Genomic DNA, 24220 nt, shown 5'->3' on the forward strand with positions numbered 1-24220 from the left:
CAGGATTGCAAGTGGGCAGGGCTAATTTATCAGTAGTCAGCCTGGGGGAGGGAGGTCCATTCTACAGAGAGGAAGCCACCTGTTTTCATAGATTAGTGAGGGCTTAGCAAGGCAGGAAACTTAAGCAATCAAAAGCAGGAATGAAATTATTCATTTAAAGCTCTTGTTAAGCTGTGAAATATAACTTCCTGCTAAAAAGGAAGTCATCGTTGCAGGATGTGATAGTAAAAATTTTATTTTCCAGTTTAAGACAAGACCAGATTTCTGAGATTTTTCCTCTTTTCCTTCTCATAAGAAATACAGTCATACACCCTTCTTTAGACAGCAAGACTTGCTCTTTCTAAACAACATTATAAATTCTGTTATAAATCATTCTCAGCAGGCAGCTGAAGGAATCCAAGGGGGAAAAGTGACAATTGCAGACTTTAAGGGGATATTTGTTGCTATTTTGTATTTAGTTGGGTTTTTTTCTTTCTTAGCTTGACAAAATATGTTTAGTTTGCCAAATTGAGCTACATCAGACTGAGAAAAGGAAATGAAAGACTATAACTGGCTTCACAGCACAGCATGAATTCCCCACAAGATGGACCTGCTCTAGGATAGTCTGGGCTAAACACTTGAGTAGGCTGTTGTTTTACAGACACCCATGTTTGGAGGATTAAACACTTTGGTGTAAACCTGACAGCACAACTTGTATCTTTTGGCACCTAAGGCACACCTGAAATCTTGTTGTTACTCAGACCGTGCCTATTATTTCACTTGTTACAAAACACACAGTCATCATTCATTTGTGCTTAATCCCTCAAACACCTGCTGCTCTATTCACTGTGGAGGAGTTATTGATTAGCCCTGCTCCAGCCTCTCCACACTTCAACAGATGTGACAATGATTGCCAGGGCTCCTGTTTTTCCTGCTGCCACATCTTAAAAGTCACTCTCGGGTCTGTCATTTGACATCATAAAAATGATCTTGTGAGGTTCCTGTCTGTATTTAATGACTCTTTGCAAAACAGCCTCAGTTTATGTGCTGTTTTGGTTCTTTTTCAATCACAATGTTCCCAGCTTGTGCCCTGGAATGCACTGGGTATTTTTTTCCTGCAAACCCTTGTAGGAAGAAGAGATGTGCAGGCCCAACCTCTGTCATTTGTAGAATTTTTGGTGTCTCTTTTTCTGCCCAGATATTCATGCAAGGGGAAAGCAAGTTCTTCATATGCACAAACAAGATTCACATGGACCACATGCTTTGGAATGTAATACAATCTTAATTTATAGCTGTATTCTTCCCAGTCAGATAATTGTGCTTAGAGGGTAATAGTGGCAGAGGTCCATTTAGCTAATTGCCTCAAGTCAAACCAATGGTGTCCATCCATCCTGTTTAAATTGGGTTTGGTAATGACATTTACATTGCTCTGCTTCAGAAATGGCACTGTCAAAAGAGTTCTCCATCAAGAAAAACATCAGCACTTTGTGCCAGAATGAAAGGAACAGATGACCCAGAGGCAGCCTCCTACACTGGGGAAAGTCTCCAGGGTGCCCTGTGGAAATGATCTAAAGCTTTGCTAGAAAGCAGTGACAAGTGCCAGGCCAAAAAATGTGCCGTGAAATCTCTGTGAGATACTCCTTCCTGAACTATTCACTTTTACTATGTTGCTTTACTATTATATACTAATTTATTGTTTTTAAAGCAACTTTAATTGGTTTTCTACCATGTAACAATTTGTTTCAAAAACAGTTGGTATTATGCAAAACAGCAGACTGTACTGAGAAAATAATTTTTCAGCAAGAATCTTACTGCAACCCTCAGCATCCTGAAGATAGATTTTGGAGAAAAAAAAAGATATTTCACAATTTGTCACATGTCCAGCCTTTGGTTTTTGCTGGCTTGTTGGAGTTTCTTCTTCTTTCCTTTGTCTTTCTCAATCACCTCTTGGAAAAGTGACTTGGGTCAGTTTGCTCGACAGGTCAGTTTGCTGGAGGACTCCAGAAACTTAAGTACCATCTCTATATCCCAGGCAATAGGTGACAAAGTCAGAGAAAACTTCTGTAGCTTGATAAAGTCTGGACCTCGAAATTAAGCGAACAGGCAGAATGTGCATAAAATGCAAATAACCATTTTTTCATGAAAAATAAGAGTGATACGGGGTGGCTAAAGTAGGTCCAATTAAGACACTCATAAGGGAAGAGAGAGAGAATTTTGGAGATGGAGGTGGCCTTTGGAGAAATATGTATTGACTTGCACAGTTAATACACAAGTAGCAAGAATCAGGATGGACTGAGTAGAACAAACAGCATATAAAAAGTAGCACAAATACAAGGGAGATTGTTTTGCTCAATCCAGAGAAGGTTTGTTGGGTTGTTTTTTTTTTTTTCTCAAAGTCAAACAAAGGCTCAGCCATGAGGGATCTCTATACACACTATGCAGAGCTATGAACCATGATTACTGGAAATTTTTATCACCCCAATATGCTGACAAAAGGAACCATAACTCAAGAATTTGCACCCTCTGAGTGGACTGGCCTGTGTTGCAATTTCCCAAGCTAAAGGAAAAACAAGACAGTGAGGGAATCTGAGGCCCAACATCGAAAATAGTCAACACAGACATTAAAAAAGCCACAAAAAGACAACTCCAACCTGGTCTGTGCTTCCCAACGTCAAAAAGCTTCACCTCATTTCTCCATCCATAACTTCTTCCAGTCATTCTAGCAAATAGTTTCTATGTAAAGAAACTAGGAAAGAGAGCCAGAGCCTCCTCAACGTTCTGATTCATGCTTCCCTATTGACTGGTCACTAAATGCAGAAATGGCTAAGTATGAACAGAAGTATGGCTGGAAATCTGTGTCTCTCTTTTGAAACCAGTCCAGCACCATGGCTTCCCAAATTAGACACCCAGGAAATACGGGAATCTAGATCATCAACCAAAGAGAAAAGGTAGAAGGGGCAAACACAAGCTCACATTTCCAGCAAAAGTGATATTACCAGCATGCACTGTTTTCTAGAGATACACAAAAGAGGAGATTTATTACAGTTCCTCTCCCATTGCTGGATGATAAGACAACAGAAAGAGAAGGGAAAAAAAAAACAACAAGGAAAATGTTTTCATCTGGATGGTCTTTGTTGCAATTTTTTTTAATCTTTCAAAACATTACATCATAAAATAAAGACAATAGCAGCAAAACTTATCAAGTTGGTACAAGCACATTCTGCTCTGCACTCTGGTAATGACATTTCTGAAATTTTCATTTTTCTGAGATTGCCTTCCTAAAGCACCATTGAATCTTACAGAAAGAGTGAAAGAGGGACAGAGACAAGAAAGTAGATAAAATACCCTTGCAAGTGGTTTTACTGATTGTTTATAATACAATTTGAAGTTGATCAGGAAAAAATTTTAGAACAGCATCCCAAAAAAATGTTTCCCCAAATTTTAAGAAACTTCTTTTTTAAAATACAAAGCTGAAAATGACTAATAGTGGTTTCTCAGTACTGTCCAAGATCTAGATCAAGTTCTATTAGAACTTGGAAAAGAATCACTCTAAAACTACATTGATATGCTGCCCTGAATAAATTTAAATTGTTGGGGAGATATGATCTAGACACAAAATCTGCTTTTTTTCTAATTAAACTTACTATATGAATCCAGGATCTGAGAAACTGCTAAATGGTTTGAGAGGTGGTTTGAAAAATAGTACCAGGCTGAAAACTGGTATGTTCAGCTTACATCTCACAGCATGCACCATAAGCTTTCCTCTTGAGAGCATCCAGCTCTCACTTTGGGGATAGAATGTATTTGGGAGACAAAAGTATTCTCACATGCCAAGTATCACCTGCCTTTGCTTTGCTCTGAAGATCAGCAAGGGAAAGCAGATCCTCTTTGCCTCAAAAGGATAAATGCTGTAGAAATGTCCACTTTCCCCCAAAGCAGCAGCCCTGTCATTTCCTGCTGATGAGACCTAGCTCAGATATGACCTGCAACCAGAGAGGAGGGAGCACAAGAGGTTTGCATCCACCTGCATGGAGCGAGGAGGCATCACCTGTAAACCTGTGTGCAAGAGCCAGTTATGTGAGCCACGAGAGGGGTACCGGCACGGGGCCATTCTTCAGCTGGCTCCTAAGAACTCACCAGTGGGGTGAATAAGGCTTGCCTTTAGGGTGACCTTCCCATCCCAGCATGATCCAGCTCACAGATTATGCACTGGCTACACCAGGACAACTCCAAATTGGCTTTTGCAACTGCTTCCTCCATGACTTCAACAGCACAAGTCAACAGAGACTAACAATGTTATGAACTGCAGTGGCAGAAGGAAAAAACACAGTCCAGTTTAACAATGATATTAAGGACAGTAACTGTTACTGATAGTAAAGGAGATGGGGACCTTGGGAAAATTTCAGCAACCCAAAGGAATTTTCAGATCTACTATTTTGGTGATACATTTTAGCCAACCAGTTTCATACATTAATCTACAAGCCTTTTTTTGAGTTCCACAGATTTGTGTCGATTTGCCTTGTGTTTTCATTGATATTTAAATGCCTAGGGAACTGCTTCTGAAGCTCAGCTTATTTGTGTTTAGTATTGATATAATGCCATTCCAGTAAGTATAAATTGCACAGAAGAGATTAATTATAACATCAGGCCTTTGCTATAAAAAGCTTAAAAATAACAAGGTAGCTTCTTTTTACTGCAGAGATGTACAGGGTCAGATTTTGTCCTAGATTAGACAAAACATAGCTCAGAACAAGTAAATGTACAGGAAAGACTGAAACAGTCACCTTTCAAATTCATATCTGTTCAGTAGGAGACTTCCTGCTCTAGGTTAGTACACAACATAACATGATGCTTGGTCTTTACCTGTAATTTATTTCTAGTGAACGATGGGATAAGTGAGAGTAGCAGACATCATGCAACCTGACAACACAAATAAACCCCTGAGAAAACCAAAGCTGGCAAATAAACAGCCCATGTACAGCATAAATACAAATACTTCAATGAAGGGCTTTTAAGGACAAGGTTTTAATAACCTGAACTCAGACATAATTTCATTTATTATGGGTTAGAGATTTTTGCAGAATGTCTCTGGCATAGTCCATTAATGGCTTTGGAGGAAGCAGACTGGTACTAGCAACATCCTAAAGCCAGGCAGCAGAGGCTCGAGTGATTTATAATTTCATGGCCACAATCCAAATCAGATTCCATGAATATAAATCACTGGTGAGGGGGGATTATTGTATTTTATTTACTATTATTTCTAGGATTTATTAGAAATAATGTTCCCTATTAAGTGGTAATGAAATTACGAATCTTTTGAAAACCAGTAGCTGCACAAGTTCAGCAATGCTTGTGATGGTTAATGGTTCAGAAGGATCCCCAAAGTGGTGGAGCAGAGTTCTCCTGCACAAAGAGGTGGAAAGTGGGACTGTAGAGCTGAAAGCTACAGGGATGCAGCAGCTGAGTCATCCTCTGTGTGTGAGGGCTGCAGCTACAGAAAATCCATGTTTCCTTGTTCTTTCAGGTCCCAATTCCCATGTTAAGTCATGTTATGCTCAGGGCAGGATCAGAGAGTTAAAAAGTCAGTAACTCACTCTTCAGTAACCCAGCCTTATTTTCAGGCTGCTGGGAAATAAGCTAATAAACTAATTTAGAGAAAGAAGTTTTGGATGTGGTTCAGACTACTTTTGCTAAAAAATTTCTATAATGGTGGAATAGCCTCACTAGAAATAACATAAGTTTTTTTATAGGTGTTACTAAATGCCAGAAGGTGAGAATTTTAGCCATAAAAACACTTGATGTGTGAACTGAGATTCTCTCTCAAGTTGTTGCAGACAATTAAAACCAAGGGATGCCCTTTAAAAGGGTAAAAGCAATTTAGCCTCATCTTAGGTGTCCAGATGTTTCTGTCTGGCCCCCTATGAAATACACCATTTGCACTTCCCACATTATAATAAAAATTATGTATATTGAGGTATTTAATAGACAACCATCTAGCAGAAAATATTTACTCCTGTCATAGCCTGGCAACTTTCTCAGCAAGTTTCACAGACATAGAAATGGAGAGGAATGAAAGAGAGCATTTTGTTTTCATATAAAAGGTCATCAAATGCTCTGCTCAGTATCTCACTGAGTTTATTGAGCATCACCTTTTGTCCCTGAACTATTATATCCCAAACCAGGGGATGCTGAAGAAACAGCTGATAAAATGTCAGCCAGGGGCTCCTGCATGGCATGGCCAATCAGAAATTAGAATGATATACACACACCATCACATAGAATATGGACAGGGGACAGATTGACAACTCAGAAAGTTAAGATTAAAACTATACCAAGATGTCATTGTCTTTCTCTTGCATCAGAGCTAACAATTCTGAGTTTGCCCAACAATTTTTGCCTCCTCACTTTTCCATGTCGATTTGTTTTCTGTGATTTTTCTGTTGTCCAATTCCCTGTTCACACAGATAATTCCTACAAGGCAAACTTTACTTTCCCTGACCTTAATCAGAAGAAATGCCCTGGCAATGGCTAAACTTTATATTTCATATATGGAAAGTGCATCTCCCATATCCTTACAGATGTCTGTGTGACTATGCAGAACTCTTCTATTGCAGGCAAGCATTTCTTGTGAGAACTCATCTGAAGAACAGATAACACTGCATGCATGATATTGATCTTGGCATTTGGTAACCAAGGAGAATTATTTGCAAAACTGAATGGATTGCATGCTTTCAGAGTCAGATGAGATGTTTTTAGTGCCAGATCCTTCACAGATGCAAAGCACAGGATGATGTAACAAGGAATTACTGCAATTCTCAGACCCAAATTGTGCATCTTAGCACTTCTGAACCTTTTCTGAAATTCAAACACAAATCTAAACTGTAGCTTTCACTCCTAACCTCCTACCAATAAAACACCAGATCTGAACAGCCTTGCTATATCCAGATATGCTTCATCCATCCTGACACTACAGAATTAGTGATGCTCATGGATAAGACTTCAGAACATTTGCTCATATGTGGAACTCAAGGCCTGCCCAAAACCAGCAGTAACAGGTGGATTAAAGAGCTCCAGAGCTTGAGGAGACCTGCACTTTGCTGGTGTCTGCCTGGGGCTTGAGGAGCATGGGATCCTGGGATGGTCACCAGCCACTGTGTGTGTGAAACCAAGCACAGGGCTGTCTGGAACAAAGGTCTCCAGAAGCCATGGCAGCTCTTGAGTTAAGTGGAACCTTCTCCAGGGTCTGAGCTTACTGTCCTGTCTCTGGTAAGGTGAAGCCAGAGCTCAGCCCTGCACCTTCAGAGATTCACTGGTGAAGTAAGCAGAATTCAATTTCTCTTGGATCATATTGACTTAGAGCAATCCCAAATGACTTGAAATTTTTCAAACATTGCTTTTTCTTCCTTGATTTTCAGACAGATAATGAAATTAGAAATATGATAAGATATTTCAAGAGAAGTAACCAGCAGACACAACAAACTAAAAACTTCTTTCCTCCTCTGCACTAGTGGAATTTGGCTCCCTCCTGCAATTTCAGCAGAGTTATTAGATATGCAAATATGTATACTCAAAATCTGCATACACAGTGCCATGCTTCTGTTCATAGCCATGGCAATCTTGAATTCTGGTGGCCAGTTTGATGTTGAGTTGTCTTATTGTGCATAAAATCTCAGAAAGTATCAGAGAATCATACATGCAGTTGTGTGTGTGTAGACATCAGCATGCAATTCCAAAAGTCTGTGTCTGCATGACCTGTGGATGTCTGCATGTTTGACTAGCTTGCATGAGTCTCTGCAATCAACATCCATGCTTACCTTACCTATAAGCCTACAGTTTGAATTGCAAGAATATTTAGGATTTTGTGAGAGCTCAGGAAAAACATTGCTGGTACAATCATGTGTATCTCATTTCCAGCATGCATAATCTTCTATCTGCAATCGCCCACCCAGTAGCCCACAGGTTGACACTATAAAAATTTAGTATGTTTGCAATTCCCATTAATTATTTTGCAGCATTTTCTTTGAAAACACAATTCTATTTTTCATATTCATATGCCCAGACAGCACAAAGGATTTTTAAAAATGCCCACAGTTTAGTTACATTTCACTTTAGTCTAGAAATGCAGAGAGCTCATGTTTAGTTCTTATCTATAAAAGGGATAGCAAGTTTCCAACAAAGATTGTACGTGAAAGAAAACGAACCAAATAATTCAAAATACTTGTTTAAAAAGTTAAAAAATATGACAGCATTAATGGCACTTAAAGCTATAAGCACTTAAAAGATTACCACAATATTTTTTTCCTAAATTTCTTTTTTGTTTTTTCTTTTTTTCTTTTTTCTTTTTTTTCTGAGACTATGACAGCAGCTTATGTCTAAACCAAACCCAGCAAAAGGGAACAGAGAGCCCTGAGATTCTATGGTAGCTCTGGCCCTCATTTGAATCACATATATGCTTTTATGTCTATTTTTAAAAATTCAGATTTAGCTAGAGAACAGCAGTTTGCTGACATGCAAAAGCTACAGCTTCCCTTCTGTCCTTATAGTCTTACAGCATTAAAATAGAAGGGGCTTTTTCAGTGGTGGAAGGTGTGAATGAGAAATTCTTAAAAAAAAAAAAAAACTTGGCCCACTGTTTTATACTTTTAGCCAAATATCATTAAATTGGTGTTTCTCTTCTTTTAAAGAACATAACACGAAATGCTGTATTTTCTTCATATGCACTTTCTTGCTGTGACTTTACTTTGAATTTTCCTACATGAGAAAAAAAAATCCATTTGTTTATTTTCTTTTTTATGGTTTTTTTTCATTGCTTAAGATAAATACCCACAGAGGTTTTTTTTGTTTTATTTTTTCTTTTTCTTTTTTTTCTTTTTTTTTTTTTTTTACTGAAAAGAGCAATCCAACCCTTACTTATGTCTATGTTGATTTTCCAACCAGCACTCAGCTGCTAGCTGTGTCCATGGACATTCTTTTGGCATTTAGAAAGGTAATGCATCTGACTCCAGTATAGGAAAAAAAAAAAAAAAATCTAGCTTGGATCACGTGCCAAAACGTAAACTAAGCCTTACTGAAAGTGTCTAGTTCACTCCAATCATTTCTCCTTTTTTTAATCACCAGGGAAAGGCTTTATGGATGCATACTCCATTACAAAGATACACTGTTTTTCATCCCTTTCACAGGCCCTTCTTGCATAGCTGCCCTTTGTCTAATATCACACCATGGTAGGAGCCCTCTGGTGATACTGCCATGGTCCAAGCCCTTCTTTGTGTCTTGCCCTGGTAATCTTATACAGGCTGAAATTTCCATGTGCGTAGCTTTCTGTTGCCATTCTGCAGTGCTGTGTTCCTGATTTGTTTTGGCAGAGCAAGCTTGAGTCTTTATGGCACAGTGAAATATTCTTGGATGCTATATAATTCAGACTGAATAAGGAGTCTGTATAAGGCACGTGTCTCAATATATACGTATATAAAAACACCAACATTGTTAATTCAAGTCAAACATCTTTTAACATTTAACTTCTGTCTTAAAGTAACACTTTGTTTTTCTGCTTCATTTCTTTGGCTTCATTGGGAATCACTCCATTTTCCAGGTCTGAGTGCTGCTGGATAGAGTTGGTCAGAACTGCAGTGCTAGAAGTATTCTTGGAATTACACATCTTCTCTGTCTCCTCTTCCTTTTTTTCTTCATCCAGTATTCTATCAGAATAGTTTCTGAAGGTCTCATAAATTTTATGCATATCCTCAGGCATGGTCTTTTTGACGTCTTTGTTTTTCCTTTTGGTCATCTTAGCGGACGATCCAAATTTGTTGATGATGTTGTCCTCAGATGCCCCCTGCCCGTGCTTGTTGAGCTTATCTGACCCTTTCAGGCGCAGGTTGTTGGGCCTGTTGTTGATGCTTTCCTGAGAGGAGGCCTTGAAGCGTCCTGTCTCCAAGGTAGCAAAGACAGAGCGTTTCTCTGGAGAGAGCATGTCCAAGGAGTGGGCCCGCTGCTCCAGGCCCAGGCGCCGGCGCTCCATGCTCCGGATGGTGGCTGCCCGCTGCAGCTTGTCGTGGATCTCCACGCTGAGCCGCCGCCGCGTCTCCCTGAACTCGGCCGTCACGTTTGCTTTCCACTCTGCTGCGTGGGCTTTTATTTCTCCAACCTTCACAACATGAGGAAAGAGAAATTAATTAAAAAAAAAAAAAAAAAAAAAGAAAAATCTTTCCTGTAGAACAGTAACAGTAACACAAGCACTTTCTTCTCTGGCATGAAACTTGGAAGAGGTCCCATCTCCACTGCATCCATCTGGTCCCAAACTTCAGTAGTAAAGGGCTTACACTGGGCAAACTCTAAACAAACCAGCTGATGGCTTATGTGACATAGAACTCATCTGCCTGTGTGACTTTGCCACCCCATACATTTTATAGCTGTGTTACATGGTGGGACATGTTCATACTAATCCAGCCTTGATTAAGAATGACATTCCTGACTTATAATGTCAGCAGTAGATGGTCAAGAGTGGGCAAAGTTAATCACACACAGTTAAACCAATACACTTCAGAACAACACAACAACCAGTGCAGCAGTACAGGAATGTGTTTTCCTGTATTGCTCACAGATGCAGATGTTTAGTCCCACTGAAGGTTCTGTTTAGAGCCACAGGGTCATAGAGCAGTTAATGTTTAATACCCATTAGCTAATTTCAAGTGGCCCTCTGACTCCCCCAGTCTAGGGTTCATTTTCAGGGACAAATGTAGCTGTCTTTAATGGAGATTCCCATTGCACAACTGTCCAAATACCACACTGTCAAACCATCTGGAGGAGTTTTCAATATACATTCTGTATGGGCACTATGACTATATCCTTGAATGTCCTACTGTCTTTCTCTGTTTTACTCCTTTGCACTGGAGGCTGGAATAATGGCTAATAATAAAGCACCAAGCAATGTCGGTATTCAATAAATATACTTTCCAAAATGAGAAAAATCAAGATAAATGACCAAGCAATATTTCAGTTAAAACAAGCCTTTCTCAAAGTTCAGCTAAAGAACAGATTTAGGAGTACAATGTCTGCAGGAGCCCACCATGGTCAATGAGTTGTTTGTGCTGCTGCAGCCTGAACTCAAGTTTTTGCATCCAATAGCCCACAAGGAGTCATCTTTTTTTCTGCAGGCCAGATGTGCAGGTGTCCATTTAGGACTGGCAGAAGGCATCTGTGTGGGAGACCAGATTCCTCCCTGTGGGTGCCTGATGATCAGCAGAACAGCCGCGCTCTCTGCAGTCCCCTGTATTAATGGAGATGCATGGGGGATGCACCAGGCCTTGGGTGGTGCAGATGCCTACAAAAATTAGAAACAGCACTGTCCCCCTGCCAAATTTTGCTATTTGGTTAATCCTGCCAGGTAAACTTTCCTAGAAAAGCAGGGTTGCCTTAAAATTTGAAATTAAATTACTAACATCCTCCACCACAGGATTCAGCTCTAGAGGCATGGCAATTGCCTTTTTAGTTTCCACACTTATTTGAGTGTGGAAAATATCCACACTCAAATAAGTATGGAAAATAGAAAGAGAAAAATAGAAAAATAGGAACCAGAGCAGCATCTTCTTTGAATCAGGGAGGGCATGTTCTGAGTGAATTTAATCATGCTCTCCTTGATGCTGACTACTCAGTTTCTTCAAGTTTTAAAAACAGAGTACACAGTAAGGGACCTGAATGTAAACTTCTATTCAGAACCACATTCCCTGGCATAGGAAAAGACAGGAAAATCTCCTAATTTTTAAGGTGAGGACACTTAAATTTTTAGTACGATTTCATAACTAGTTTCAGAGTGAAGGCTGGTGTCTCATTCCATAATTGCAATCCTACTGATGTGTTCTGTGTATTTTTGAGTACTGATAGAGGTGTAACAGCCTTGGTTGCTTCCGTGGCTTTTTTCTCTTCCTTTGTGAAGGAGCTAAAGATCAGAATTAACTTTATACCAAAGGCAGACAGTAAACCACAGCCCTGGTCTAGCCCTGGTCATGAAGAGCAGCATCCTTATTTAGACAAGCAGGAATCAGGCCCTTTAATCTCTCTTGTAAAATGACAAACTGCTGAGAAATTACTGATCATACCTCTTCTTGTGTCTTCTTGGACAGGACTCTTAACCAGTCTCCAATCATACTCAGAACGGCAGCAAAGTAGGCAAGGCCAACAAGGATCCAGAACCACACTAAGGGTTTATACCACTCCATGTATGTGATGTCAGCATCTCCTCCTGAAATAGGCATATAATTATGCTTACAAATCGTGAGGTGCCAACATCATTACAAAATATCTGCAATTCTGAAAAATGCCTAAAAGTATTTCCTAACTCTTGTCAACAGTACTGTAGTTCTGATAATAAGACAAAAAGCCTGTCAGATGGGAGGAACCCAGTCTGTTTTAATTTAAGTCTTCAAAATCACCTATTGTTCTGGTGCTATGTGATCTGCCAGAGCACTCAATAAATACTTTCCATTATACTGCTCATAGGCTGAAGCAGCTCTGAAATTCTACTTGGATAGTACTTGCAACAGCACAAACATCTGTCCAAGAAAAAAATTTAATAGCTGGTCTTCCTTATTCCGAAGTGCCTGCAGCCTCACAGTTAAGAAAATTTACAGATCAAGCCCTTTAGAGTTTTGAGACTATTTGGGTTTAGCTACAGGATTGAGAGATCTGTGTGCAGAATAAAGAAATGTAGCCTTTTCTTCCAAATCAGGGTATCTGACAGGAAGCCAACCATGCATTAGCCCTGAAAATAAGGCTGTACAGTCTTGGGAATCATTCAGAGGGATGCATTCTCTGGATAGTAACTTCATAGGAGATATGGATCAAACCAAGCAACAAATGTACTATCGTGTTCTTCATGCAAGTCTCTGGGTGAGCTGGCAAAACAAGAAGTGAGACATTTGGCAAACCTCATGGACTATGAAGACTCCCAAATAAGTGCAGTAGGGGCCAGGTTGCTGCCTGCTATAGAGTAAAATACTGAAATTTTTACAAAAGAAAGCAACCACACTTTTGAGACTCTCAGTCCCATCACAGTGCTATGTGCACTGCAAGAATGAGCCAGTGAGAGGCAAGCACAGCCCTGAGTGGAAGAGAGTCAGCAGGAAAGAGTCTGCAGAGCCCCATGGGCACTGCTATGTCCCTCAATGCAAGTGAACATCCCCCTGGGGGTAACTGTTTAAATCCCTGCCCGAAGAGCAAACCTGCCAGGAGACTCAGGCAGAGGTCTGCATATTTCCTCTGTATGACTGCAGAGAGATCTTAGGGGTTTTCCCTGTTAAAATCACCAGACAACACAGTTCAGCATTTCCCCTTTGGCTTTTTGCAATCTGAGACATTTCTGTGACTCTTTTATTTTATCAAGGCTCAATATGAGTGTAGTTACAATGTTTGAACACCCCATAGAAGGTCAGACATTTGAGACTTGGCAGGGACCCAAACATTGGTTTTGATGTTAATCTCTCCCCATAGACTGCATGAATCACACTCTTTTTTTCCAGTCTTTAAGAGTCTGAAACAATGGGAGGTAGGGACTGCTGTTGCTATGGTACAAGAAGCCTCTTCTGATCATACATGTCCCTGAGGAACTCACTAGGAAACAGATTGTCTGGATCTATCTTGCAGAGTAATCAGGTGACTGAGAAAGCATGAGACCACTTTTTTCAGCCTATCAGACACTGTGTTTTTTCAGGCTCCATGCACAATTTTATTTCCAACTGTAGTACAAAAACCTCCCATTTTCCCAAGAGCTGGGATTTGTTCTAGGGGAATAAGCCAGCATAGCTCCATTGACACTGTTTTAACCATCAAGGTAGACTATTTTTGATTTGTTGTTGAAGGAACAAAGATACTGAAAGATTAAAGTGACAGAAAATAAAAGGGGCAGAAAATCTCTCTCAAAACCAGCAATAAACCCCAAATCTCCTAGTGATCACCTGCCTTAAACTCTAATAATGAAAACGCCTCTGAAGTTTTCTTATTCAGGGTCTTCCATAAGAGTTTTGGAAAATCATGCTTGTTAGTAGCCACCCAGCTGTGGATTATGTTCTCCTAATCATGTGCATATAGAACAATCTATTATTCAGAGCTTTTTTTTACTATCACATTATTAACCAATACTGAAATATTGTATTATTAAGAAAAATATTGTAAATTATTTTTATTTCATACTGTGATACCTCAAAGAATATCAGTTAATTCCTTTACACATCTAAGTGGTTAAAATGGGCAAAGCTCACACAATCATTTCTGTAACTGAATGGTTCTAAAACTTTCTTTTTTATATCTGGGTCTTTCTTTGTTCAGTGACTTTTTTTCCTCAATAATTCATGTCTTCTATGCCAGTATGTCATAAAAAAGGAAGATTAGAGTATTCTCTATGAAAAAGACTTGTCTACTGTCCTTCAACAAAGAAAATTTTGTAGTTTTATTTGATGTTTTTAACTCATTCTGTTTATAGGGACTAAGAAGCACATCCTGACTGTTTGTAACACAGGCAACTTAATACCTTTAATTAGGACCACTGACAGGAATGAGGAGTAGAGGTCATGCACTGATGGGAAAAAATTCACTTATTTTAACACCTTTTTGTTAGCAAAGCAGCTGTGTGAAAAAAATGTCTCTCTTATCTCTCCAGCCAGCTATCTCAATTCCCTCTTTGGAAATTGTATATGGGTAGACATTTATAGTTCCTGCTTGCACTGTATTAATCTTGGAGAGTCTCCCCCAAGTATTGAGATACATACCCCATTAGTCCTTCTCTCCTACAAGAGTTTTCCTTAGCAGGTCAACTGCAATGTCAAAATTTCAGCCAAGGTTAGGAAACAGAATGCAGGTTTTGAAATGCTGCAGCTCCTGTAGTAGCAGCCTACTACTGCATCTGACCAGAGAATTCTACAGAATTATGGCTCAGTTGTCCCTTGTAAAAGCTTCCTCCATTCATCATTTGGGCTGCTTGATCCTGCAGTCAGCCTCAGACTGAGCGCTAATGGACTAATACAAATCTTTAATTCAATGGGAAAGTAATTTTACTTTTGCATAATTCATTGCATGATAAAGGATAATCAGGACTTTCCAGGCTCCCGTTATCTCCACTGCCAAAGGCTCACAATCTACACATGGCAAGGCACCTGGACCTTAAATCAGCCTGGTGTTGTACTGCCCAGTAATTCCAACAGAAACACCTGGCATGATTTCACTGGAACATAACACATGGTGAAGAGCCTCCTCTCTACACCAGAAAGCAAATTCTAAGAGCCTAGGCCCTTGTGCAGAGCATCTTGGCTCAAAGCTGCTCACCTGCTACAAAGTCACCGAAGCCAATAGTGGTCAGAGTGACAACTACAAAGTAAATGGACTCCAAGGCTGTCCATCCCTCGATGTGTTTGAAGATAACTGCAGGAATGGTCACAAAGACAATGCAGCCTGCCAGGATGAATGCGATGGTGGAGATCACCCGGATCTTTGTTTGACTCACTTGCTTATTCTAGAAAAAGGAAATAACAGGAAAAAAAAAACGTTTGAGTGGATTTCTGGAACGGTTTTCTTTGTGAATGACACACTGATTATGCTGGTGTCACCTGGTATGTCTCTTTCTGCCTTTTGTGAGCTTGTTGGGTGGAATACAACCCTCTCTCCCTGTTAGAGAGAGTCCTGTCCAGGTAACAGTAAAGCCCCATGTCTGGCCCCAGTTTATCATGGTTCCCAATTTCTATGCACTAGGAAGTGACTAATCTACCACAAACACCACCTGGAAAAACATTCCTGAGCTTCAGAAAGGCATCAATATGCTCCATATCAGGTTCAATGCCTAAGAAAAAGTGCACATTCACACCTCCATACAAGTATGTGTACACCCACATTGCCTCACCAGCACCAAGCATTCAACAAACAGGACCAAGGTTAAAATGAAAATAAAGCCCTTTTCCCTCACTGAAAAGGTGCAATTTTATGTAGAAATAATTCATGCTTTGGGTTTTCTAGACTCAGGTTTTCCAGCTTTCATTCACAAATATGAAGGTCAAATCGCCTTTTCAAAAATAGAAAACTGTATTATTGGTTTACTCCAGAAAAAAAGGATTTATGTCAAATACCAAACAGCCTGAGATAAAATTACCTATGTAAATCCACACTGGAAAGCTCTTGAACAAAGAGTATGTGTTACTGGCTTCTATAAACTGAATTCAAATATAACCAGTGTAGTTGTAATATTTTACACTCCTAAATCATATAAACTCTCAATTTATTTAATATATACTTAGATTTTGTTTCTATTAATATTGATGCAAGCCTGGATTAACACAATTGACTCTGGCAGATTTATTTCAGATTTTCTCTGCTGTGAATAATCTCAGCACCCAATAAAGTTTCATGAGAAGCCTGTAAATTACTAGAAACATTACTGTGGATTCATTTCAGTGGTAGTGTAAATTCTCTATTTATTCTGAAAAAGCAATGTGGAGGTCACTGTAAGTCATATTTCCAAATTAGTTTTTCAAATCAAGCATCTCCCTTAACCCAGGAATGAGATTTCATTTCAGATTAAGGCACTGCCTAGACAGGAAATAAGATCTCAGAAGTTATCTTTGTAATATACAGAAGGGATATTGCCTGAACTGGTTAATATCTAACCAGCTCGTGAGCAATACGGTGCTACCCTAAAATGGGAGCATTTATTTTAGAGATGCAGTGTCAGACCCTCGCTAAGTACTCCTCTGATCTGGGATGCATTCAGAACCAGGTAGCATAAATATATTTCATACTTTTAGTTCTGAAACTGTTTAATATGATCCCTATGCTTAATATTTCATTTGGGTGTGTGTTTATTTTCTGTGTCTGGATGAATAGGAATAGTTCAATAAGATTAGCAATATAATGCCAAATATAAGACATGGAAGAAAGTGCCAAGTACCAAGAGGAAAAGCAACAAAAAATATAAAATCTGAATTCATTCCTTATCGCCTCTTTTTCCAAAGAGCCATTTTGAGAATTTTGCTAAAATACCAAAGGACAATCTATCTTCTTTAAGAGGTATGGACACACCTTCACAATGGCAGGATTTCAAATTTATTCAATGAGTAATGAAAGGAAAAGAACAGATCACATGGGTGTTACATAGTGTCCTACATTGGCACCCCTGCCTTTTTTCATTGCGAATAAGGGTTTAACCAAATTGAGGTTTAATTTCTAGTTTGACCAAGGTGACTTGTTTACTTCTACTAAATGCTTCAGATTCCTGATATGTAAAAATGAAATGTCAGAAACCTTGCCTTGTGGAAGTTAGGAGACAAGTGCCTCTTGGACATCCTTGAACAAAAAGTAATTTGGAGCTGCCTGGCATCAAAGTAGTGCATAATAATTCTTCCTCCAGTCCCCACACAGCAAAAATTAAAATGCATTTCAGTATGTGTCAGAATTGTCTCATGAGAGAGGCAGGAATGAAAAGAATGGCCTTCAAAGAGTAACAAATGTTCAGGACATCCCCTTGTCTGTGAGCAATAAACTCAGCCAAAGGTTTTTGGTTTTTTTAAGTAAAAATGGTAACAATGTTAATGAAAGGATCTGTAAAAGGCCTGACTCATGGTTATGTCAGTGACCTTTATCACTGACACAAAAGCAGAGCAGCTGAGGGTACAAATGAAGGTAGAAAGCAATGGTGAATCTGGCACAGCATTTTTAGAGCTGCTGAAAAGAACACAAAAGCAGGACTCAGAAAAAGAATTACTTAATGAACAATAACACATGAAATGCAGGACTGACATGAAAAGGAGGGTCTTTTTACAGTTAGGCATGCGTTCAGAGGAAATTCACAGCAGAGTCTAACTGTTACAGATGAATAAAAATGCTAAGGCATAATTGTACTGACTAATGAAATATGTACATTGTAATAATGACACACTACAAAATTCAATCCACTGCAGTGTTACACCAAGTCATTATTACAATAAATAAATAAATAACCACATTATATAACACTAGGGGTTTAGAAGTCTGAATAAGTTCACACAAATTTCTCTTTTAAACAGTATTTTCAGCTTGGAGCGAAACATTGTCAAATAGCTGAGCAACTTCTGCAGGCTAAGAAATCATCTGAACCCATATTTGTGACATGAATAGAGAATTTTTTATAGGTGTCAAAAGGAAAAACAACAAACCTCTTCCTCCAAGAAAGGTAGCTAATCTTATAGCTGTTTAAGTAAAATTAAAACACCTTTAAAAGAGATGGTTTCCACTCTTTCTTTTCAAGTTTGTTTACCCACAAGTTCCTTCCACAGTGATGAAGCAGATGATTTGTAAGACATTCCTCAAATATAAATAAATTAGTGCCAGCTAATGAGACCAATTTAAATCCACCCAGAACTAACCTGAAAAACATCAAAGTAATCTAAGTATCTAAGAACTGAGAATTTTCTGTGCACCCATCAGGGTCATTCCCATTTTCCACTGACAGTGCTGATTTTATTCTTGAGGTGGCTAAGTGCTAAACTGGCCAAACATTACTGATGCTTACATGAATTACTTTACATACATTACTTGCTTACATGAATTCAAACAACCTCCTGTCAATCTGCTCTAGTGTCAACAGGGGTAAGGACAGAGCAATGAACACACCCTTATCAGTGGAATTTAGTTATCCATCTTTTCCATCAATATATGCAGCTTCACTTTTTCCTCATTTTGTATTATATATACAGGGGTTTTAGTAGTTTTGGTATTACCTAATAATTTCAGGAGTTAAAATAAACCTGGAGTTTTTTTACTTTTTTTCTCTCTCTGGCCCAATAGATCAAAGCCAGCGTAGTGGATTATTTTATACTTTCTGCTTTCTTCAGGTGAACTACTGAGGTACAATTTTTCTGACCTGAGGGTTGACAATAAAAGCACCAAACAGTGTTTTTAAGTTTGCAAACTGAGACCACACAGTTGATATATATTCCTATGAAAAAGGAGGAGGAGGCATGAAGTTGGGGATCAAAAGAAGCTACAGTCATTTATCAGACTAGACTAAATGGTAAATATGTGGAGCATATATATATTTCCATGGACAGCATATTTCATATAAGCTTATTCCAAGATTCTGTAGTGTCACCTGTCATTTCATAGAAAGCTCCCCCACTATACAGTACTACTAAACTAAAAATAGCACTGGAACATTTGCTGCTTCACAGTGAGCTCAGATGGTTTTTCTGTCTTCCAAACTTTTCCTTTTCTGAATTCCTGACAAATCTCCCCAAGGCTCCAGGCAAGCTGGCTACCTTTTTTGCTAGATGACCAATGGCAGATTTTTAGAGATAATGTAATATACCTGCATGGAAAATGCTGTCCTCATCTCTCCAAAAGGCTCTGTATTTTGGAGCAGAGAAAACACATTTCAAACAAAACACATTTCTTTAGTATTTCTTTTGTTCCCTTCACTTACTCTTAACTTTTTGCCCTTCCCCATGCTGCCAGCTATTCTGAGAACAGATTGTCTCTGCCCATGCACTAATTAAACAGCTTGTCTTCTAAATCACTTTCTCTAGACCAAAATATTTTAACACTAGGAATGACAGTCTTTGTACCAAAGCCATAAACCAGAATATCACATATATCAGCTCACAAACATTTGATATGTCCTTAGTCAAAATATGTTTGCAAAGCTATTGTGGATGGTGCAGGCAGTCATAGTTCACACTGCTTGTCTTTCAGCTCAGCCAAATGCAAGCCAGTCCTGGTCCAGAGCCTGGCACACACAGTAAGGTGTGATGCCCTTCTCAACAGGCTATATGGAAAGACTGGCACAGCACTGGCTTGCTCATCAGTGATTTGGTCACATCAACCTCTTTGCTGCCTGTAACAGTCACTGTGGATTTCATTGTAACTTGTCCGAGCTCCTTCATGTTCAAAATGAGACTGAAATGAAATGTATTTTAAATATCATTGACTTGGACATAGCACCTAAGAAAAATATAACAATATTTTGTTCTTCTCTGTTCTCTGACACTGCTGGTTCCTGTCAGCCCCAACAGGCCCACCTCAGGGCACAGCTGAGCCACTGAGATGACATGGTGGCACCTCTGGGAAAGTGTGTTTAAGAAAGGGCAGGAAGGCTGGACAGGCAGAAGACAAGGGAAAGAGGAGAGAACAAGGGAATAACAAGGTCAGGTGAGTGGGAGCTTCTCCATGACAATGCCAGTACTGCAGGGTCTGCAGCCCATGGAGGACCAGCAAAGGAACAGAGGAAAAGAGTTCAGAACAGCAGAGAAACCACTGTGCTCTGACCCCAACCCCTGTGCCATTTGCTGCTGCTCCAGAGGGACTGAAGGTGACCCACAGTAACAACATGGGTGGAGGAGAGGTGTCTGGAGTGAAGCTGAGCTTGAAAAATGGGGAAGAAAGGCATTTTGAATGTTTGTGGGGATTTTGTTTCCAAACACTCAACTCAGTAATTAATTTTTTTATGCTAATTGTCAATAAATTAATTTAAAGTCCAACCATCAAGGTTGTTTTGCCTGTGAGAGTACAGTACATGGTAGGTGACTTTGCTGTCTTTATTTTGACCCATGAGGTTATTTAGAGAACATTCCATTGTTCTTCCCATGTTCTCTCCATCATTGTAGGCAAGTGAGCAAAGAGCTGCATGGGTGCTTGCTGCCAGCCAGGACCTACTAACCACATCAGTGAAGAAGACAACACTCCTTGAAAACAAGCAGCAGAATTATAATATCTATTAAAGTATAGATGACATTTCAGACATCTCCACGGGTTATAAAAAGGGGGTTGAACCATTCTACCAGATATGGGCTTCCCATACATTCTAACCTCTTGGTGCCCCACTGTTATTTTAGTCCTCATGTTTTATAAAGAATGCTGCTATGGCTGCACAAGAAGGTGCAGAATCCATCCTCTGCCTTTTAACTGTAGTCAGTACCAGAGGAGAGACAGATATTAAAAGCTGTAAGCAGTCACATTTATTATTAGGCTTGGGAGACACAATCCTGAACTCATACAAGACACAGGGCAGAGTAAGGAAGGATTCATGTTATTTTTAACATCTTTTTTCCCCATAAAACCACATTTCTGTAGGGTGTTTGTCTAGACCCAGATGGAATATGCAACAAGCTTCTCACAGAGCAGTAGCTTTCACTAATGTCATTTTTGTAAATCTCTGCATGGATCTTGCTGCAGTTATAATGGGAGTACTGCGTCAAGAAAATACAGAAACACTGGCTCAGACATTTTCTAGGCTTTATATGTCTTTTTCCATCTTCTTCCTCTCATTAGAAAGCACACAGAGGGATTTCTGATGTGGACACACTAATTTATGCATGTTGCTTATTACAAAAATAAAAATTATGATCCTAAACCTCTGTTATGGCTGAGCTGTATTCAGCCCAAGGGAAAAAAAAAGAAGCAAAAAACCAAATTGAATAAGAAGAATCCATATATACACAGGCTTTCCTTAAACACTGGAGCAGACAAAGGACAGCAGCTGATGGCATAGACTTCAGCAATTTTAGAGGCTGAATTTGTAATGTGTTGCTCCTCCCTTCCCTCCTTCAACTCATGTCTGAGTTACACCTATATCCCCCCACCCAGAGAGTGCAAAAATGGGTTAATAAAGATTGTTTCACATAGCTTCCCTGTACCTGAATGGATCTGATCTTGCCATTCCTGGTATAACATACTCACCATCAAAGACCAGAGGATAAGAACAAAATTAGCAAAATGTCTGCTACACTTAAGTTGCATTCCTTGAAATGGAATAGATGTAAGCATCACTAACTAAATTAAATACCCAGTTAGATGGCCTAAAATATCAAAACCTGGGATCCATAGATGTTCTAATTGATTTTTTAGTACTAGCTTACTATCTTAGGTCTGTGCAGAAAAAAATACTTTTCTGCAGCTCGGATATAATGGAAGGGGTAAGTGATCTAAAGAATAAACCCAACGTATGGAAGACAGTGGTTTAACCTAAAACAGAATTCAGAGACAAATTTGTCTCTTCTTGATGAGGAGTCACCACCTGTAATGCAGTGACAACCCTCACCATCAAGCCTTCAAGCACCCCTATGTTAACCCTGCTCAGGGAAATGTGACTCTTAGAAGGACCTTTAAGGTGTGACAGGCAAAAGAACAGATCATGAGCTGAGATTGTTTACATGCATTTGTTCTGAGTTTGTAAATCACCTTTCTAATCACTGATTTGTTATATTTCTTTGCCTTTTTTTTGGTGGAAATGACTCAGCAAATAGGCTGAGGTCTGAACCCTGAACTTTCAGCTCATAAACCTTGTATAATTTTTGAATAATAATGTGAATGTGCAACAGGAGGTTGGATTTCACACCCTGTCCTGACAGCTCTGTTCAGAGACAGGATGCCAGCAGATGGCAGATAGATCACTGCATCAGATAGTTACTCTGTAGAACTTATGTGAATATATCTTTTTTTAATTTTACCTTTTTCCTTACAGAAAATAGCAGTGAATAACACTATATTAAAAAAAAAAAGATAAAGTATTAAGATGCTCAGTGATTTTTTTAGTAGCTGATGTAATAACACACTGATGCTGGCTCGTAACGTTATGTAATTAAGAGATTGTCTTGAACAGAGCAAATCTATGAACAGAGGGGAGACTATGAAAAAAGGCTGCATTTTTAAGTGCTCCTCCTCTACACAATTACTGTCTTATACTAAGTTTTTTCCCCAGATTGTGTTTTCTATTCACTTTCAGGGAAGGAATTCCTGTCACTTTTGCAGTAAGAGATCGGAGAAGCCAAAAATCTCTAAAAAGAACTTGAATCTTTAAGTGAAAGAGTGGCTAGAGTTCATCAGATGTATTCAGAAAGACAAACAATAAAGTTTAGGAAAGGTAGAGCTTTGACAGGTACTAAAAGAAATCTTTCCACCAGTTCAATGTGACTACCCCGGCCCCATCCCTATCTGCCAATTTAAGAGGTACTTTTCCTAGGACAATACCAAGGTTAGGTGGTGTGTACTGTTATCTTTCAGGAAAATATTAAGTGTAGATCACTTTCATAGCATGTCTCTGAAAACTAGAGCAAAACCTGTTCCCTGAGCTGAAAACCTGAAAGTGAAGCAGCAGAAGTGTGTGTTCTGACAAGTCCCTGGTTCAGTGAGGCACAAGGTGCTTGCAGAGGCATTGCCTTTCTGTACAAAGCAGTGTGTTTTCAGTGGTGCAGCCTTGCCACCACTCATGTCTCTGGCTGCTTGCTCACATCCTGGTACTGCATTCACAGTCTACCAGCTGTGTTGCCAGACCTGTCCTCTGTGTCCTGCTGGAAACCAGAGGAGTGAAACAGCAACCAAGCCCAGGAACTGCTCACAGTGGCCTCACCTCAGAAGCCAGAAAATCCTGGAGTGCTCTCAGAAACTCATTGTGCCCCGGCTGAATTCCTGCATCTGTACTAAACTGCAAGATAAGTGAAGATCATTCAGGTTATGCTAAACCCATCTAATTCTGGTGAGACTAAACACTCATTCAAGGTTTGAAAAAAGATGATCTGAATTGGCCTATATTTAACTCATGATAATGGCAGCTGCTGCGTTCTGTGACAGTGTACTCTGCCTATGGAGTGCTTTCTATCTTTAGATGCTTGCAGACTGTGTGTACAGAGCATGCCAAGAGAATGGGGCTTTGTTCTACTGTTTATTATAGAAACATACATACATGAGGGATCTTATGAACAACCTGTGAAAGATAAAAATACTACTTTTATGGCATTATGTCACCTTGAAATGCATATTTCATTTCTGTTGTGTCTGGCCTTGTACATATTCATTTTCTGGGGAATCACAGTTGCATGCATGTAAAAACAGACTGGGACCCAGGTTTTGCCCTAGATTATTGAATATGGAACATACAGAAATAACCAGGAGCTGAGAAGACAGGGCTTTTGTGGGGGAAGCTTTGGTTTACATCTCTGACCTGGTTGATGCTTATTTACTTGCACCAAATATAACCATTCCAGTAGGACAGATGGCATTAACTATTCAATGCATGGTGTTTGGGATAGCATCATCCTGCCAGTGCCTCCGTTTCCTAAAATGGTACAGGAAAAACTCTATTTTTTACAAAGTATTATTTTGCAATGAAGTACCTCCAGCCCTACCTACTCATAAATGAGTAGTTGTTTTCCTGACTAATTACACACTGAAATAATGGTAACATTTTGGATTAGAAGATGAGTGGTGGCATGTGCCCAGCTCCTCTGCTGAAATATTC

General features: G+C 39.4%; 1 protein-coding gene across 1 annotated transcript in view; it reads right to left on the reverse strand.

Annotated features, from left to right (window-relative positions):
• Positions 1-3090: 3090 nt before the first annotated feature.
• Positions 3091-24220, reverse strand: part of KCNK10 (potassium two pore domain channel subfamily K member 10) — a 56584-nt gene continuing 35454 nt past the window's right edge. The window contains exons 5-7 of the mRNA XM_054635211.2: positions 15292-15478; positions 12075-12217; positions 3091-10123 (exon numbers count right to left, since the gene is read on the reverse strand). Coding sequence (XP_054491186.1) covers positions 9503-10123; positions 12075-12217; positions 15292-15478 — 951 coding nt within the window. The 3' untranslated portion in view covers positions 3091-9502. The remainder of the gene's footprint in view (positions 10124-12074; positions 12218-15291; positions 15479-24220) is intronic.

This window comes from Agelaius phoeniceus, chromosome 6 (assembly GCF_051311805.1).
Source record: "Agelaius phoeniceus isolate bAgePho1 chromosome 6, bAgePho1.hap1, whole genome shotgun sequence".
NCBI lineage: Eukaryota > Metazoa > Chordata > Aves > Passeriformes > Icteridae > Agelaius > Agelaius phoeniceus.